We start from the raw sequence: 17,392 nt of genomic DNA, 5'->3' as shown, positions 1-17,392 counted from the left end.
TGAAGGTCTGCTGATGTATTTGGCATGGAAAAATGAAGCAGAAAAATCCATGAGATGGATTGTTAATTAAATGCCAAATAACACACCAAGATGACTATTTTATGGTGACTTTAGAAAATTCCAAAGAGCAAAGGTTTGTCTCTTTATAATCAAGGGGTTGTAATACCAATGTGGAGTCTCTAGGTGCTGAAAATGTTCATGTTTTTTTACTTCTGCAATGTGTGCCATATGCAACATATCCCCAAAAGGAGACCATGTGAGTAAAATTATATGAACTTGAACAATAACTTTTTGTTTTGTGATAAATACACAATGCTAATTAAGAAATAAAATATGCAGCTTTTTAAGCCTTTTTATCTAAGCTGCTTTTAGTTTCTCCACACCAAGTCTGTACTAATGGGCTTTCCTTTCCGCAGGGAGATAAAGAAGCTGAATTAGGGCTTCCATTTTCCCCACTTTGTGATCGGAAGTCAACGATGGTGGCCCAGTCCCAAATAGGTAATACTGAGGATTGGTGGTTGTGGAGAGCGGGTGTGTGCCTGCCAGTTTTCAAATGGATACACGATGTTGTTCACCCATGAAAACCTCACTCCATATTCATGATGAACTTGATCTTTAGACTGATCTATATGGTGGTGAATGAAGAATTTTGAAACATTCTCACAAAATGAGCTCAATAAAGCAGTATTAGTAAATAATTGTTATTCTCTTTGTAATCCTTTTACAAAATAGAGGATTTTCTTCTTTTGCAAGAGACAGCATTTCTTGTTGTTTTGTTGCTGATTATTTTCTGTAATTTAATCCTTTGTATTTAGGACAATCCAATGAAAATATTAATATATCTGTTTTCACTGCTTGCATAATATTCTTAATATACTAGCTCATATTCTTTTGGGAAAAAAATTCTTACGATATGAATATGAAGGGAAGCCAACAACAGGAAATCTGTAAAATGATATTGCTCCCAACCATATTTATCCTTTTCATTTGTGCTTATATTGGAGACTTCAAGTCCAGCCCATGATTAAAACATATTATTGCTATGCTGCATGGTTCATATATTTGTAATCGTTATTCCCTGGGCCAGCATCTTCATTACTGAACTATATGATCAATAAATATAAGGATGACTGCCTTACCTCTCTAGTTGGTCTGGTACCACCTCCTACAAAGTGGTGGTCAGCTGTCAGAAAGCTTCTTGCTCTCACCTTTCCCCTTCCTACCCATGTTCCAACAGCTGTTTTCCTAGCTACCATAACACAGGTGACTCTCATCATTCAGAAGTTGTGAATATGTCAGGTTAAGGACCTCCTTGGGCAAGCTGAGAAGAATACAAGTGTCTGAGGCTTATTGCTATAATGTAAATTGCTGCCATGTTAGTAGAGGTGACTCATTTGATAGTCTCTAGATCCCAGGCATTTAAAACCATAGACAAAACGTGAAAGAACACCTTGGTGGTCAATTAACATTGACTCAACTTGAAGTCATCAATTCAAACACAAAACTATTGAAATTTTTGAATTAAAAGTGCATCTTAGGGCTTCCCTGGTGGCGCAGTGGTTGAGAGTCCGCCTGCCAATGCAGAGGACACGGGTTTGTGCCCCGGTCCGGGAAGATCCCACATGCCGCAGAGCGGCTGGGCCCGTGAGCCATGCCCGCTGAGCCTGCGCATCCGGAGCCTGTGCTCCGCAATGGGAGAGGCCACAACAGTGAGAGGCCAGCCTACCGCAAAAAAAAAAAAAATGCATCTTAATATATGCTACAGTGAATACAATTACTTGAAATGTGAATTACTTTATCCAAGTTTCTGATGGATAGGATACTTTTTAAATATAGATATTTCCCAGGACACTATCATTTAAAAAGCAACCCCGCAGTGTTCTCTTATATTCAGATGGTAGTCTATTGCTCCCAGTTGTGTTTAAGGCAACAAGTGCTTGATTTCCAGCACCACACCTCTCCTGGGACCTCAGGTGTTGAATGTACACAGAGCTTGTCTCCTCCTCCACCTAAACATAGGTGGTAAATGCTCCCTAAAGGACCGTGCCCCATTCTCTGTGTGTGTCATTTTCTAGTTTGATGAGTACTTTCAATGTAAAATTCTTTATTCAATCCTGTCATCTCAAAGTGGCGGGATTAATGCTGTTCTCTGTTCTGATTTAACAGAATACGCCCACATGCTGCAAACTTAAAGCTTTACATCCTGGGAATAATAAACAGCAATTTGAAATATTAACACACTGGCAGAAAGCTCTGACTGATACAGTGTGAGAAGAAAAAGTGGTTGCCTTCCTGTGGCTTGAGAAAAAAACTTCAATTATTTAGTTTCTTTGGAGCTTACATATTATTTCTTGTTAGTCAATAATAAAATTCAACGAACAAGTGAAGACCTTTCAGAAAGAAGAGTGATCCCTCTCATTAACAGAGGAAAATAGATTGACTCTGGTTAGATCTGAAATTGTTGTTAACAATAAGATGAGGCTGAATATTAAGTAGGAAACCCAATACACTTGAGTTAGCAAGCTTAAATTGTATCACTTCCACTGCTTGAGAGATGATTTTGTAGAACAGTTAAACTCTCTCTAAAGATTGTGTTATTGGATTAAAAATAATTGCAAGGGGTAAGCTGAACCAATGTTGTAGTTGAAACTTGTTATCAGGGGCATCAGAATCTCTGCATTATTACTAATGTTAGAATTCAGGAAATTGTAACACTTGAATATATTTATTTATGTTTTTGCTTTTGTAGGTTTCATTGATTTCATAGTAGAGCCAACATTTTCTCTTCTGACAGACTCAACAGAGAAAATTATTATTCCTCTTATAGAGGAAGACTCAAAAACCAAAACTCCTTCCTATGGAGCAAGCAGGTTTGATGTTTTCTTTTTTGCATCTTTTCCTTTTTACTTATGATTATCTTTATTATTCCTTACATTAGGCAGGAAATTCTTAGAAGAATTATTAGGTAGTATTGCCACCTAATGGCTCTGCAATATATTGCATCTGCCTTTGAAATTAGGAATTTGATGTCCACTACAAAAAATATCAAAGTACTAAGGAGTATAACAGAATTGTATTCAATACTCAGGAGAATAAATATTATTTTAATTTTCATTAAAATGTATGAATTATGTCCTGGATATAGTAATATGTCTGGTAGTGGTGGGCAGTTGGGAGACGGGCATTGTGTTGGCTTGCTAACAAATCAATCACAGCCCACTTTTATGTCTAGAAAGATGCCTACATCAAAGTTAGCCTTTTAGATGACATGAATACAGTGGGTCTGTATAACATGTAACTTAAAATATTTCAATCTAGACTTTTTTCAATGATAAATGTGTTAAGGGATGTTATTTAAAACTTCCAGTTGCAGAAAAATTATGCTAAATTCTTGTCCATCTGAACACATAGTTTTTCCAAATAACATACCAACATTTCCTAAATGTTGCCCTAATGAGGAAACTGAGGGAATGTTCTACTTGAGAAAGATCCACGTTATCCTAGAGATTAAATGGTGACGGAAGGGCCAGGACCATTACCCCACTTTTAGCTCCAGAACGGTGATGCTGCTGTGCTGCTCACCAGTGGACTCACCACTAAGTCAGCTCATCTCAAGGTTCTGCTGCTCTAATTAGGCCTCACCCACCCTCACCCCATAATACATGTGGGCCCTGACCTGCTGCTCTGGGAATCCCAACAGAGCCTGGCCCTCTCCATGAGGCGAGGAAGGTAGGAGGTGAGCAGCTCTGACAGGTGCTCAAAACTGGGCCTGAGCAGCTGCCTTCCTGCTTCTATAGCTGGTTTTGTAAAGTGTTTCAGGCTTTGCTTCCTCATCCTATATCCTGCTCTTGGTATTTCCTGTTTTCTTTGGTGGTTACTATTAGCTCAAGCACCTTTATGTTATCACATCTTGCTCATTCCTCTAGACGATCAAATATGAAAGGCACCATGAATGATGGAACCTATTCCCCAGACTACTCCCTTGCAAGCGTGGACCTGAAGAGCTTCAAAAACAACCTGGCGGACGTCATCCAGCAGAACAAAGAGAGGTGGAAAGAGTTAGCTGCTCAAGGTACGGTTGTTTATGAAGGCTTACTGCCATCTCTCTCTGTCCTAACTCCTCCTCTGAGATGTTGGATTTTTTCCCCCTAGATTTCTTCTTTTATAAAATATGCAAGACCTTGGAGGTGTTTAGAATTTGGCTACCCTTTGACTACTCATAAGAAAATTGGTTTGTCTGTTAAATAAAAAGATATTCTGCTCTGTTTGTGCCATGTGGGCTACAGAAGTATTGACATGGGTGGCAGTGAAGTGGATGTGAAGGATGGGACAATAAAAGAGCGACAAGACTTTATGTGGCACAGTAATGTCCTGTCCATTTCTAGAGGTGCTTTTGATCCTGTGTTTTAGGCTTTCCAAGTAGTTTTGTGTTGCATTAGGAATGCAACACTTAGTGGAGATTTGAGTATATGTTTTTTTCAACTTTGCTAAGTTACTTCTTTGGCTGACAGGTTCACGCATGAGTTGGGAGAATCGTTTGTAATTGGCTACCAAAGAAAACAAATGGGAGGCTAGCTCTATATTTCTGACATATTTTTTTATTCAGATTAATTAGTCTATTTGGTTTCCAAGGCATGTGAGTTAGTATCAGTCATTATCCTTCATGCAGGAAATTAGCTTTCAAATTCCACATCTGGCCCGTCTCTTTTCATGCTGCATCCCATAGACCTGTCTGTCTCATGCTTTATACTCCCTGCACAGTGGCATTCTGGCAGGTTCTTATAATACCCTAGGGCCTTGCAATGATTGTTTCTTCAGCCAGGAATTCTCCTCTTGGAGCTTTTTGCAAGGCTGATTCCTTCTTGGCTGGCTGGTTCATTCCTTGGCTGGAGTGTTCCTCCCTCTGCAATCTGTATTTTATTTCTAATTTGAAAAACACAGTACTTAATAACTTTTTTAATTCTCACATGGATCTTACTGTTATCATTCCCATTTTAAAGATAAGGAAACTGAGGCAGAGGACAGTCATGTGACTGGCCTCAAATCCCACAACTAGTAAGTAAAGGAGCTGAAATTCATTCTTTCTCTACAAATGCAGTGCCCTAAAACCCCATGCTAGGCCGCCCACCAAAGAGACCCTCCTTGACCACTAAAAGTAATGTCCTCTGTCCTGGTTTCTCCTATTCAAACCCAGTTTAGTCATTTCAAAGTGGTACCACTAGTCCATAATCAATGATGTTGATTTATTCCTTTCCTTATCCTCTGTCTTCCACATGGGAACGTACAATCCTCAAAAGTCGGGTCATGGTCTACTGTGTTTCCCAGGGTGTCCTCAGCTCCTGGTACAGTGCTGGGCATATCACAGGCACTCAGTAAATATTTGTTTAATTAAATAGTTAGTTAATCCTGTGTGGGGCTGCATTATTTCTCCACCTCTGCTATTAGAAAACTTTTAAAAATACCAATCTAATGCATTCATCTGAGTCTGTAACTCATGTTCTCCCAGCCACTTAAGTCTGATCTTAGTTGAAAGGAAACAGTTTCCCAAACATCTGTGGCTCTATACAGCCATTACAAGGACTACTTCCTGGATGTATAACCTGTGTGATCACACAGTTCCTCCCCCACCCCCCACTCAGAATGGCCTTATGCATAATTAAATACTCTAGTATCATCATCTTGAAATTCTTAAAAAATTTGGAGCCAGGGGCCTTCTTTTTATTTGGCACTGTGCCCTGCAATTATATAGCTATTCCTGGCCCTTACGAAGGGTCTTTGTAATGGTACATTATTGTCACTCAATAAAAAACATCACACAATACAAGACCCAGATGACCATACTAAAACATTGTCAAACCCATCTAACTGGAGACTTCAAGTGACTAGAATTTCCCCTCTATATGAACAAATTATACTCATGATATTGACCTTGAAGCACTATAAGATATAAATCGCTAGACCATAAGCTGTTTGTAAACAGGAACAATATCTATTGTATTGTCATTATTTCTCAGAGCTGGCATGTCCCTGGCATACTACAGGTGCTGTAAAATTATTTACTGAATGTGGTTTTGAATGAAAGAATGAATGAATACTTAAACTTCACTTTGAATATATTCTCAGAAAGGAAAATGAATGAATATATTAGATTTTCAACAATGAAGGGAAGAGAGGAGGGAAACAAGATTTCTGAAACCCCTCCTATGTACCAGGCATTTTAGACGTATTGTCCTATTTTCTCCTACAACCTTGTGAAGTAGAAAGTATTATCCCCATTTTATACATTTGGAAACTGAGGATCACACAGCTTCTAAGCACTAGAGTCAAAACTGATTCTTTACCCCAAGGTTTTTCCCACTTCCTCCTATTTTACTGTCCCATAACTTTCAAGAAAGTTTGAAAAAATTGACTTGAAATATTTATCTTCAACAAATCCAAAGAATCCAATTGACCAAGATACACTCTGTTCTAAGAAAGTTTTAACTAAAATGAACAACAGGGCTTCCCTGGTGGCGCAGTGGTTGAGAGTCCGCCTGCCGATGCAGGGGATACGGGTTCGTGCCCCGGTCTGGGAGGATCCCACGTGCTGTGGAGCGGCTGGGCCCGTGAGCCATGGCCGTTGAGCCTGCTCGTCCGGAGCCTGTGCTCCACAATGGGAGCGGCCACAACAGTGAGAGGCCCACATACGGCAAAAAAAAAAAAAAAAAATGAACAACAGTGAGCCCCAAATATCAACCCATCACCTGGAACCTATTTGTCATAAAAGAAAACACTGTGTCAAAATTGTATTAGGACTACAATTGCTCCCTTTCTAATAAACTTTCTGGCACTGTGCTCTATTGGATGTTGTGTTGCACACAAAGGTAAATTTTAGATTTGCATAAAGTTTTCAACTTACATTTCTGGAATTGAGTAATAATAACTTAGTTCTGCAGTTAGAAAATGTAGAACCAAGATTTGAGCACAGGAAGTCTGGCTTTAAGCAAATTAAAATTATAAAGTATTTTGATAATATAATTTCCAAGGGGTACTTGTGTAGAGTACACATAGTTTGAATAAAGCAAATGATGTCCAATTTTCATTATTTATAAAATTGTACACTTGGTTTCTATTTCCAATGCAATGGTGATATAGATAAACTTAAAGAAATATGGTAAAAACAACTAACAATGCTGGATGAAATATTGTTGAAAAGAAATTGACTCCCTTAGGACCTGTCCAAATAAAGATAAAACAGAAATTCAGAGAAATAAGGAAACTTTGGAGCCACAATCTCTCCTGAGGGCACCTGTTTACCTCTACTGAAGTCATAGGTTTGCGGACTGAATTTATTACCACATCGGGTTTATGCCAGAAGTGCAAATTTGGTTTTACATTTAAAAATTCTATTGCTACAATTCACCATATTAATGATAAAAGGTGAAAAATTGCGTCTCAAAAGATGCAGAAAGAACATTCAAGAAAATTCAATATCCATCCATTTTTTAAATTCAGAGGGATAGTCCTAATCTACTATTTTTTTCCCCACTTTTCTTGCCTTCATTTTTACTGCTTAAGTTTTTGTTCTATCCCAATTTATTTCCTTTATGGTTTGAAACATTTGCACTCTATTCCTATTATTCTCATAATTAATTAGAAGATTTTAAATGTATAATCAATAGTAAATAACAAAGAGGTTAACCAATAATTTTACTTTTCCACCAAATAACACAAAAACCTTAGAAAACTTTGTAACATATTTTTTAAAAGTTTTAGAAATACAGACTTTATATTTAATAATTAACATTTAAAACATCTTCTTGAAATTCAAGAATATGAGACTGCTTTTTAACAATGTTTTGAAAAATCAAACTAGTGCAGGAAGACCCTCTCAAGGTTCTTCCTCAGCCAGTCAGAGATGTTCCTCAGGTAATCAGTGGAGAGCTATCTCAGCCCTTCCAGGGCTCTTTGATTGCTAGGATTTTTCTGTTAAATCCTGCTGGTCTACCAGTTACACCAAACTTGGATCACAATCTCAGGCTTGCAAAGCTGTGGGTTTTCCCCATTTATTCTAAACTAAATCCACCACTTTATGTTGGAGAAAACAGGGTTTTGTTTCCCTCTTGTCCCAACCCAAATTGAGTCCACCTCCTCTGGCAGCAAAGCTGTTTTCCACTCTCAAGCTGGGGTTGGCGGAGGAGGTTGGAGGTAGCTCCAGGCAAGGAGGTCACAGGTTCCTCTTGTTCTTACCTGAATCTCCAGAAATTTTTCAAGAATAAATGCTTCTCAGAGTGTTGTGTTGCCTTGATTGATTTCCGGTGTGATGGAATAGTTGTTTTTGTTAATGTTTTCCAACTGTATACTTGTTTTCTGTGGAGAGGAAACCCTCGGCCTCTTTACATCACTCTAACAGGAAGTCCTCTCTCTCCACATCGGTTTTTGGGAGAATTAAATGAGTTGATTTATGTAATCTGCTTACAAGTACCTAAAATAGTAGCTACTACATGAGTCAGCTTTTATTATTGTAATTATTATTTACTGTGCTTCTGGGATACAGAACTAAAGAGAAAGTAATACCTACCCTCATGAAAGAATGGGAATTAGGAGCAGGATTGAAGTTTTAAATAAGGTGGCTAGGAAAGGCTTTACTGAGAAAGTTATAATGTAAATAAATACATGGAGGAGGTTAGAAAGACTTATGGGGAGGTCTGGCATAAGAGGTGGGGGAATAAGTTTTCAGAAAGAGGAAATGACTAGCACAATATCTGGGATGTGGAGCTTGTCTGACATGCAAGAAATAACAGGAGGCAAGTGAAACAGGGAAATTGGGCAAGTGGGAATAATGTAGGCAATGTGTTAGATGGGTAAATGATGTCACATCATTGGTTTGGGTCCAAGAGAGATAGGAAAACCTTATGTATGATTTTGAAGAAGAAAAATAAAAATGAAATGAACTGGGGCTTCCCTGGTGGTGCAGTGGTTGAGAGTCTGCCTGCCGATGCAGGGGACATGGGTTCGTGCCCCGGTCCGGGAAGATCCCACATGCCGCAGAGCGGCTGGGCCCGTGAGCCATGGCCGCCGAGCCTGCGCGTCCGGAGCCTGTGCTCTGCAACGGGAAAGGCCACGGCAGTGAGAGGCCCGCGTACCGCAAAAAAAAAAAAAAAAAAAAAAAAGAAATGAACTGAAATTTTAAAGGGATTACTTTGGCTGCAGAATGGAAAATATTATGTTTCATAGGCAAAAATAGAAGGAAAAAAAAAAAAAGGAGGCAAGGAAGAGGCTGTTGTTAATAACCCAGAACAAAGATGCGGGCTCAGATCAGGTGCTAGTGTTGGAGGGAGAGTGTCTAAATTCTGGATACATGATCCAAGTAAGCATGAGTAGGAAGGGATAGCAAAGAGAGATTGGATTCTGGACATATTTTGAAAGTAGAACTAATAGAATTTGTTAATAGATTAGAAGTGCAATACGAAATCTAGAGAAGAGTCAAGAACAATGCCAGAGTTTTTGGTTTACTTACACATTAATTGTGTATGTGTAAATTTCTATAGTCATTTTGCAGAACACTGGCATTCTCTAGCAAAGCTGAAGATGCACGTGCCATATTTCCCAACAATCTCACTTCTGTATTTTTACCTTAGAGAGACTTTTGTTCATGTGCATCAGAAGACATGAGCAAAACATTCATTGCAGCATTGTTCATGAGTGCAAAAAACCTGCAAACAACAGTAAAATGAATTCATAAGCTGTGATTCATATTCATATTACGAACCAGCATACAGCTGTTAAGAAAAATAAAACTTCACTGTGAATATCAACAGGGATGAAAGACACAAATAATATTAAGCAAAATATGCAAGCTGCTGTAATATAGCAAGATACCATTTATAGAAAGTTTAAAAAAACTAAAAACTGAATAATAGGTTTTAGAATACACACATGATAAAACTAAAGAATGATAGGGGAAAATATTCGGAATGGTTCTAGGGAAAGGATGGAGAATTTATTTAGGAGTTAGTAATATTTTACTTCTTTGGTTGGGTTCTAGACATACATGTTCATTTGGTGATTATGGTTATACCTAACATATATGCTTTATATATGTAAATATAATCCATTTTTTATGAATAGAATATTTCATAATAAAAAATTTTAAAATGTGATCTGCTGTGGAAGCACAGCAACTAGAATAGTCATCTATTTTAAAATCAGTGTGTATCAGATACTGCCATTGTAATTTCCCATTGCCATCACCTCTGGTCTTAAATATACTGAAGATGAGTTTTCCTTATTTCATTGAGATGAAAATAAGCAGGTTATATGATGCTTGATTAAACATCATGGTTCTGAGCAGAATCCCAGATGTTTGGTCATCATCATGCCAGCTCTGAAACTATATTTCATAGTTGTCTCAAAAACATCCCACTAATCCTAGAGCAGTAGAAGGTATGGATGCTTAGGCCCCGAGGTACGTAGCTCCTAGGTCATCAATAAAACAAAACACTTTTTTAAAGAGTCATTTCATTCAGTAAGCCTTCTGTTAAGGATCTGAGAACAATCTGTTTAAGAATGTTGTATGTAAATGCATTCCTTTTTGACAGTGTGTTTTCAAAAAGTAAAGCCCGTGAATGGCAAACACAAAAAGGAAAAAATTCTTTCCTCCAACCCAAACAGTTTTTGGTCAAATTTATCCATTTAGAGTGAGGAAAATGCCTTCATTATCTATTCAGCTTTCCTCAGCATCTTAAGTCTTAAGTCTGAAGCCTCAGCATCTTAAGTCTCTGCCCAGTCTCTCTGTTTTTCTGTACTACTTAAGAGCAAACAGGAGATTTTAAGAGGGTGTGTGACTGTCGTCTAGTGAGGCAGGTGGAGGGAAATGGTGAGGAAAGTCACTTTCCTATTTCTACCTATGGAGTCTCAGGCCAATCACATAACTTTTCTTACCCTCAGTACCTGTTATTATTGGGAAAATCCTATTTGTCCTAATGAAGGAGCAGACATTCCCGTAAATTCTGACCAATCCGCATTTATGCTCCAGAGTTTTGAATGTCTGTGATGCAGCTTTGAGAACAAGGCACCAAGGAAATGAGAAAAAATAAGAGTACATTTGCCTATACTGATGGCCAGTGGGTGAGAGATGCCCCCAATTAACAACAAAGGAAGTCCTATACAGGAAAGAAATGTATACATTTTAAAGTGCCATATAAAAGTAACTCATTTTCACTGGTGGCCTGCCATCCTGCGTCATGAGCAACCTGGGTCTGAAGCTGAGATGGAGTAGATTAGGTTTTGTTTAGAACAGTGCCTGAATGGCAAACACAAATATCTGTTCTCCCTTGAAGCAGAAGAGTTGCTTTTGTAAGTCACCTGAGAGACTGGTTCCTCTTTAGACACAAGAATTCCAAATTGACCCAGGTCCACCACATCCACCTAGACTGGAACAAAAACCATAAATCAATCCCAGATCTGTTTTCTTTTCCATCTTCTCAAAGAGAATGTGTACTTGAGAAAACTAGTTATGTCCCAGAATGAAATCTGGGTGGTCAGTCTGGAATGGAATGCACTATGTTTTTTACTGTACTCAGTCATTTTCTGATTTATTTGATATTGATTCAGACCCCAGAATACTAGGCTCAAAGATGATTAAGAAGTGAGAAAAGGAAGCAACATGGGAACTGAGACGCTACTGGAGTTGCACTGTGCCCAAATCACAGCTGTTTAGAACCAGAAGGAAACCTAGAGCTAGCTTAAGGCAAGCTTGACATTTTAGAATATGTATTAAAAATCTCAAACATAGCAGTGTTTTCTAGTTTCTTTTTGTGACTTACTTCCTACATAATTGCTTGAGAGTCATAGAATATGTTCAATATAATATTATTCATTTGAGCATTTTGAGAACTGCTTTTGGCTTAGTAGCTCATCTGTTCCACCAAAAAAGAAGGAAAAAAATAGGATTTTGATTAGAATTTCTTTGATATCAGTTTGGGGAGAATTGTCATCTTTATGGTATTGAGTCATCCTATTCATATATATCTTATCATTCCTATGTCTTCTTTCATGTTTCTCAGAAAGCTCATTTTTCTTTGATAATAATAACAATAGTAATGATGATGGAAAATATTTGATAGTGATATTAGATGTTAGGCACCATACTGAGCATATAATATATTATGTAATCACTTAATATTTATAACTAACAAAACTATATTTTAAATTTCTGAATATATTTTGTTGGATTTTCCATCAGTATTTAATATTTTTTATTGATTTTGTGAATGAGTATTTCTTGCAGGTATATACAAATACAATTTGCCTTTGAATACTTATCTTCTGCAAATAATGACAGTTTTTTTCTTTCCCAAATGTATATCTTTTATAATTGTTTTTCTTGAGTCAACTGCACTAGCAAGTTTATCCAGAATGATCTGAAATGGAAGTGATAATGGCATTCAGCTTGTCTCTGAATTTAAAGGGAAGATGTTTAATGTTTCAGCATAAGTGTGATATTTCTTACTTTCTTTGATCTGCTCTTTATGAAGTTAATTTCCCATCAATATTAAGAAAATAAATTTAAAGTGTTTAGTTTTAACAGATGTCTTTTCTGTAGCTTTTTAAAATAATTCACATGATTTTTCTTTTTAATTGGTTCACACAGTGAATTATATTAATAGATTTTCTAATGTTGAACTATCTTGTATTCATTGGATAAACCCAACTTAATTGTTAGGTATTAACTTTGTAAAAGTGTATGTATTACTTTGCCTGGCGTTATAAAATTTATATTTGTGGGTGAGATTAGCTGTTATTTTTCTTTCTCATACTGACCTTGTCTAGTTTTAGTATTGAGGTTATACTAACCTCATAAAATGAGGTTATACTAACCTCATAAAATAAAAAGTATTTAAAATTCTTGAGCTTATGTGAAATTGGTAGAACTATCTTTAAAAACCATTAAGCCTAGTGTTTTACTTGTGGGATAATTTTATCTGCTGATTCAATTTCCTTAGTGTTTACATAGGATTTTTAAAGTTATTTAGTTTTTTATTATTTTTTAATTGTGAAATATGGCATACTGAAAAGGAATACATAAAAACATATATGCACTATTTATAAGTAAATAACAAAGTGTACATTCTTATAAGAGACAATCATTATAGTGGCCTACAAAGCAGTAGTATGCTGGCAAAGTTTAACAACTAGTTCAAAAAAAGTATGTATATAACACACATATATATGTATATATATGTATGTATATATACAGGTTTATTATTACTATACAGGTTTATTAATATAAAGAATGTGTAGCACATAATTTATAAGTAATAATAAAATATACAATAGTCTATTATAAATTCTATGCAGCTAATTGATTATCACAGAATGCTTTCACTGATTTTTGACAAGCTCTTGTGTCCATTGTCAACTTATGGTTGCAACAGACAAATGGGTGTCATTCAGACTGATATTTTCATTTCTGTCAAGGAGTAAGATGAAAGTACAGAAATATATGTCAGAACTTAGAAAACATGGAAGGCATATATCAACTTTACTTGTTCATCAAAGATGCAAATGATTTCTTGGTCATTTAATTGGATGATGGCATTTGAATGCTGGAAGAAAATTCCCTCAATTTTTGTGCTATTTATAATGTAGCAACCATAGACATGACAGTCTTAAATTCAATCTCTATTTTTATCATTATCCCAACCATTTTAGACAGCAATAAAACAATAATTTGAGCCCCGATTCGGAAAGTTCGATGATATCCATGGTGTGAATATCCCCACCATGGCCAGTTTCAAGCTATCCATATAATTTCTCTAAACATGGAGTTGGGAAAAGGTGCATGTTATATATTTGCATTTTACAGATATGGTAGAAATAACCTCACAACACAGATAATAGTAAAATGTATCAAAATAAGTAGGCAATGATGAGTTCTGAGTATTTATCACCTTTGTTTTGAATATAGTTTATTTAATTGTAAGTTTATATAATTTTACTTTTAAGAAGTAGTTTTAACAAATAGTTTGTAAAATTTCTGAAATGTAACAATTAGGTCTTGATTCAACATACTGCTGCCCGTAAAGCTTTCTGTGATCCACCTTCACCTCCCTTATCTTGCTGAGTCAATTTGCATTTCTCTTCTCCTCACCTGCTTGCCTTACTCCAGACACACTGACCTCCACACTGTTCTTTTTTTTCCTGTCTTACAACATGTCAGATACCTTTCTGCTTTAAGAGCTTTGTACCGGCATCATTGTTAGAAACGCCCCTCCCCCAAGTACAACATAGCTGCCTCCCTCTCTGCTTTCAAGTCCAGCTTCAGCTGTCACCTTGTCAATGAACGACTCCTCCCCTGGAAAAAATTTTCAAATTCCACCCATGTTCCTCCCTTGCCCCGATAACCCCCACCAACTATTTCCCCATAACACAACACTCTAGTCTATAAATAATTGCCTTATTAGCCTTAATTTTTATTGTCTCTCTTACCCCATTAAAAATAAGGTTCATGAGAACAAGGATGTTTGTTTTGATCACTGATGTATTCCAAGCTCCTAGAACAGTGACTGTCATGAATTTGAAATTAAAACAATTATATGTTGAAAAAAAAATAGGAGAGACAGAGGGGGGAGAGAGGGAGAGAGGAAGGGAGGGAGGAACAGAGGAAAGGAAGAAGGAACAAAAGAGAAAGGGAGGGAGGGAGGAAACCTACCATCTAGGCCAAGAAATAGAATATTGTGCCATGCCTTAGTAGTTCTATACGTCCTTCTCTAATCATTTCTTTCCTTCTCTTCCTTCCATGATCTAATCACTACCCTGAATTTTGTGATAATTATACCTTTGTATAACCTTAAATAATATATAGCTTAGTTTTGCTTATTTTAAAACTTGGTGAAAATGGAATCATGTCATATAAATTCATTTATGTTTAGCTTTCCACTCAATGCCATGTTTTTTGAGAATTATCCATGATGACCCAAATAGCTGTTGTCTCTTTCAGCAGAGATGTTTTCTTGGATCCTGACAGAAAACATGAGACAGAAGAAAATGTATCCAAATACTGTGTAGATTTTTTAAAACTATTAAGTATTTAAGTTTTTCAAATAGTATATAACTATACTATTTCTTAGTCCACAAATCAGGTGCACAGATAATGTAACTTCCATTATTTTTCTGTGACCAAACATAGTTTCCAGCTGAAGTCCCCTTTGTTACATGTTTGTAGAAGGCATAAGCTTATCAGTCAAATGTTTTAATTGAATCAGAGTAAGCCTGGTCAATTTAGGATACTGGGGAGAAAAAATTAGGATTTTTTAACCTCCTTTTCCTTCTTCTTTAGATAACATCAAAGTCCCCAGAGACTAATGAGGTGTTATGGATTTGGGATAAGCACCAGTCCTTGTTTGACTTCTAGACACTCTCCCTCTTATCTTCCCAGACCTATACCCTCCCATCTGCTTCTGGCTATTATCAGCTCCTGCTTCTGACACGGGACCCCTTGTTTCTACCATTATAGGCTGTCAAACCTTTGCTCTCCCCAGCCTGCTTACTCTCCCTCATTCTTCTTTCCTCTTGATGCTTCTCACGGCCTGAGAACAGGCTGCTCTTCCTTACATATGACTGAAGACTGCAGGGCTCTCCCGGGCTCTTTACCCTGACCTTCCATATAGCATTTGTACCGGCATATAGTGGCATATAGCCGCTACTCCAGTCCTTGTACTTGAGAGCACATACTTTGCTGCCACCTTTCAGAATTCCAGATATGGGAATTCTGAGGAGACAAGGTCTCCTCTACTCCTAGATCCCTGAATTTATCTATAAAATCTTTCATACTTTCCCACTTAGAAATAACCCAAAATGTGACAGGTCTGGCTAAACCCAGGGTCCTGTCTCAGAGCTGTAAGTTTCTAGTCCTCTTGTATCTTCCAGCTCTCTTCTCTCTCCCATCTTCCTCTGGTTCCATAGGAATGGAAAAAATTGCCACTGGAACAATGAGTCAAACCTTTGCCACCTCCATTCTGAAGGCTACCCTTATCCTTCTTGCTACACTTGGTAAAAACCTCAGTCCATATCCAGGAAATGAGAAACCTAGATATCTTCTGGAGGTATGAGTGGGAAGTATAGAACTTGACTAAGTATTTTCCAAGAAACTTTGTCCCATTGATGGATGTTGCTTATGAATCTGAAGACTAAGAGTGTATGCATTGTTTCTGGGTACTTCGCTAATAATATCTATGTCTACTTGTCTGAATGGGCATGGACCATGGTGACCAGTGGGAACAAAACCAGATAAGTTAACAGTTCACAGCATCAGCTCAACAAGACAAACAGCTTTTTCAGTTGTTTCAGAAGAGAAATTAAAAATAAAGTGTGATTGACTTTATTTAAAACAATATTACTCAATTAACATTTATCAAGTGTTTTTCACTACTTTGCAAGAAAAAAAAAGATTGAAAGTTCATTTTTCTTTTAATTTGAATGATTTAAAACTAACTGAATCATGTGATACAAATTGAAATAACTAAGTTCTTTGAGGTTTTTCAGGGTGGTTAATATTTTTGAAAATGTTTCAGAGGGAAACTGACATTTTTGATCATAGAGAAATCTGTTTTAAAAACAAAAAATTAAAAAAAAATGAGACAACCTTCTCTGTTTTCTACCAAGGTCCAGGGCAATCTTAAGACATGTTTAGGAACTTTAATTCAGTTAAACTATTTTCTTCCAAGAAAATACTTACAGGATCCTAAAGGCCTCTTTTAAAAATTGAGTGCTATAACATAGTGCTATAACAAACAGCCAATTTATTCTCATTTTCACTCAATGTCTAACTTAGGGAACTTTAGGGACAAATGTAAGAAACTGTTGTCACACACTCCCACAGGTTGTCCTGTCCGTTTTAAAGTTCCACTATTTAAATTGGGCTGATTCTTCCTTTTGGTTTCAACACGGTGTGAGAGAGTTACCACTAGAGCAATCAGGAGTAATCCCATCTGAATGCCACCCTTCTCTTCCTCCTTTGCTTCTCTGGGGGAAACCTGGTTCCGTGTCCTTGGGCGTCATCAGGAAACAAGGCTGAGGGGCTTCAGACTCTATTCCCAAAACCTTTAGGACACTTAGAGAGGCTTCCTCAGTAAATCATCTTTAGAGCTGATAGATGATAAACTGCTCGGGAAGAATAAATTTTTAGCCCAAGCATCACACCCAAACCAGTTACACAGCAGTACTTTCACTCCCACAGACCTGTATCACTCTGCACTCGGATCTCCTAAGGCTTTGCTAGACTTTTTTTGCTTTATTTGGCAGCAGTGCCTATTAGTCCCTAATAGTGCACCTCACTCTTAACGTCTGTTGCTTAGAGAAAATAAAAATAGATTTTTTGGGGCTTCCCTGGTGGCGCAGTGCTTGAGAG

The 17,392-nt window shown here is 37.1% G+C and overlaps 1 protein-coding gene across 3 annotated transcripts in view; it reads left to right on the top strand.

Moving 5' to 3' along the window:
• The window catches only part of PDE1A (phosphodiesterase 1A), a 101,817-nt gene that overhangs the window by 56,409 nt on the left and 28,016 nt on the right, over nt 1-17,392 (top strand). For 2 of the 3 annotated variants that reach the window (XM_007461234.1, XM_007461235.1), the window contains exons 9-11: nt 417-498; nt 2,750-2,870; nt 3,885-4,072. In XM_007461234.1, the coding sequence (XP_007461296.1) occupies nt 417-498; nt 2,750-2,870; nt 3,885-4,072 (391 nt within the window). The remainder of the gene's footprint in view (nt 1-416; nt 499-2,749; nt 2,871-3,884; nt 4,073-17,392) is intronic. The other variant, XM_007461236.1, reaches the window with a different exon arrangement.

The sequence above is a fragment of the Lipotes vexillifer genome, unplaced genomic scaffold (genome assembly GCF_000442215.2).
Source record: "Lipotes vexillifer unplaced genomic scaffold, Lipotes_vexillifer_v1.1 scaffold57, whole genome shotgun sequence".
In the NCBI taxonomy this organism is placed as follows: Eukaryota; Metazoa; Chordata; class Mammalia; order Artiodactyla; family Lipotidae; genus Lipotes; species Lipotes vexillifer.
The sequence above is the reverse complement of the archived record's forward strand: the minus strand, read 5'-3'. Positions and strand labels throughout refer to the sequence as shown.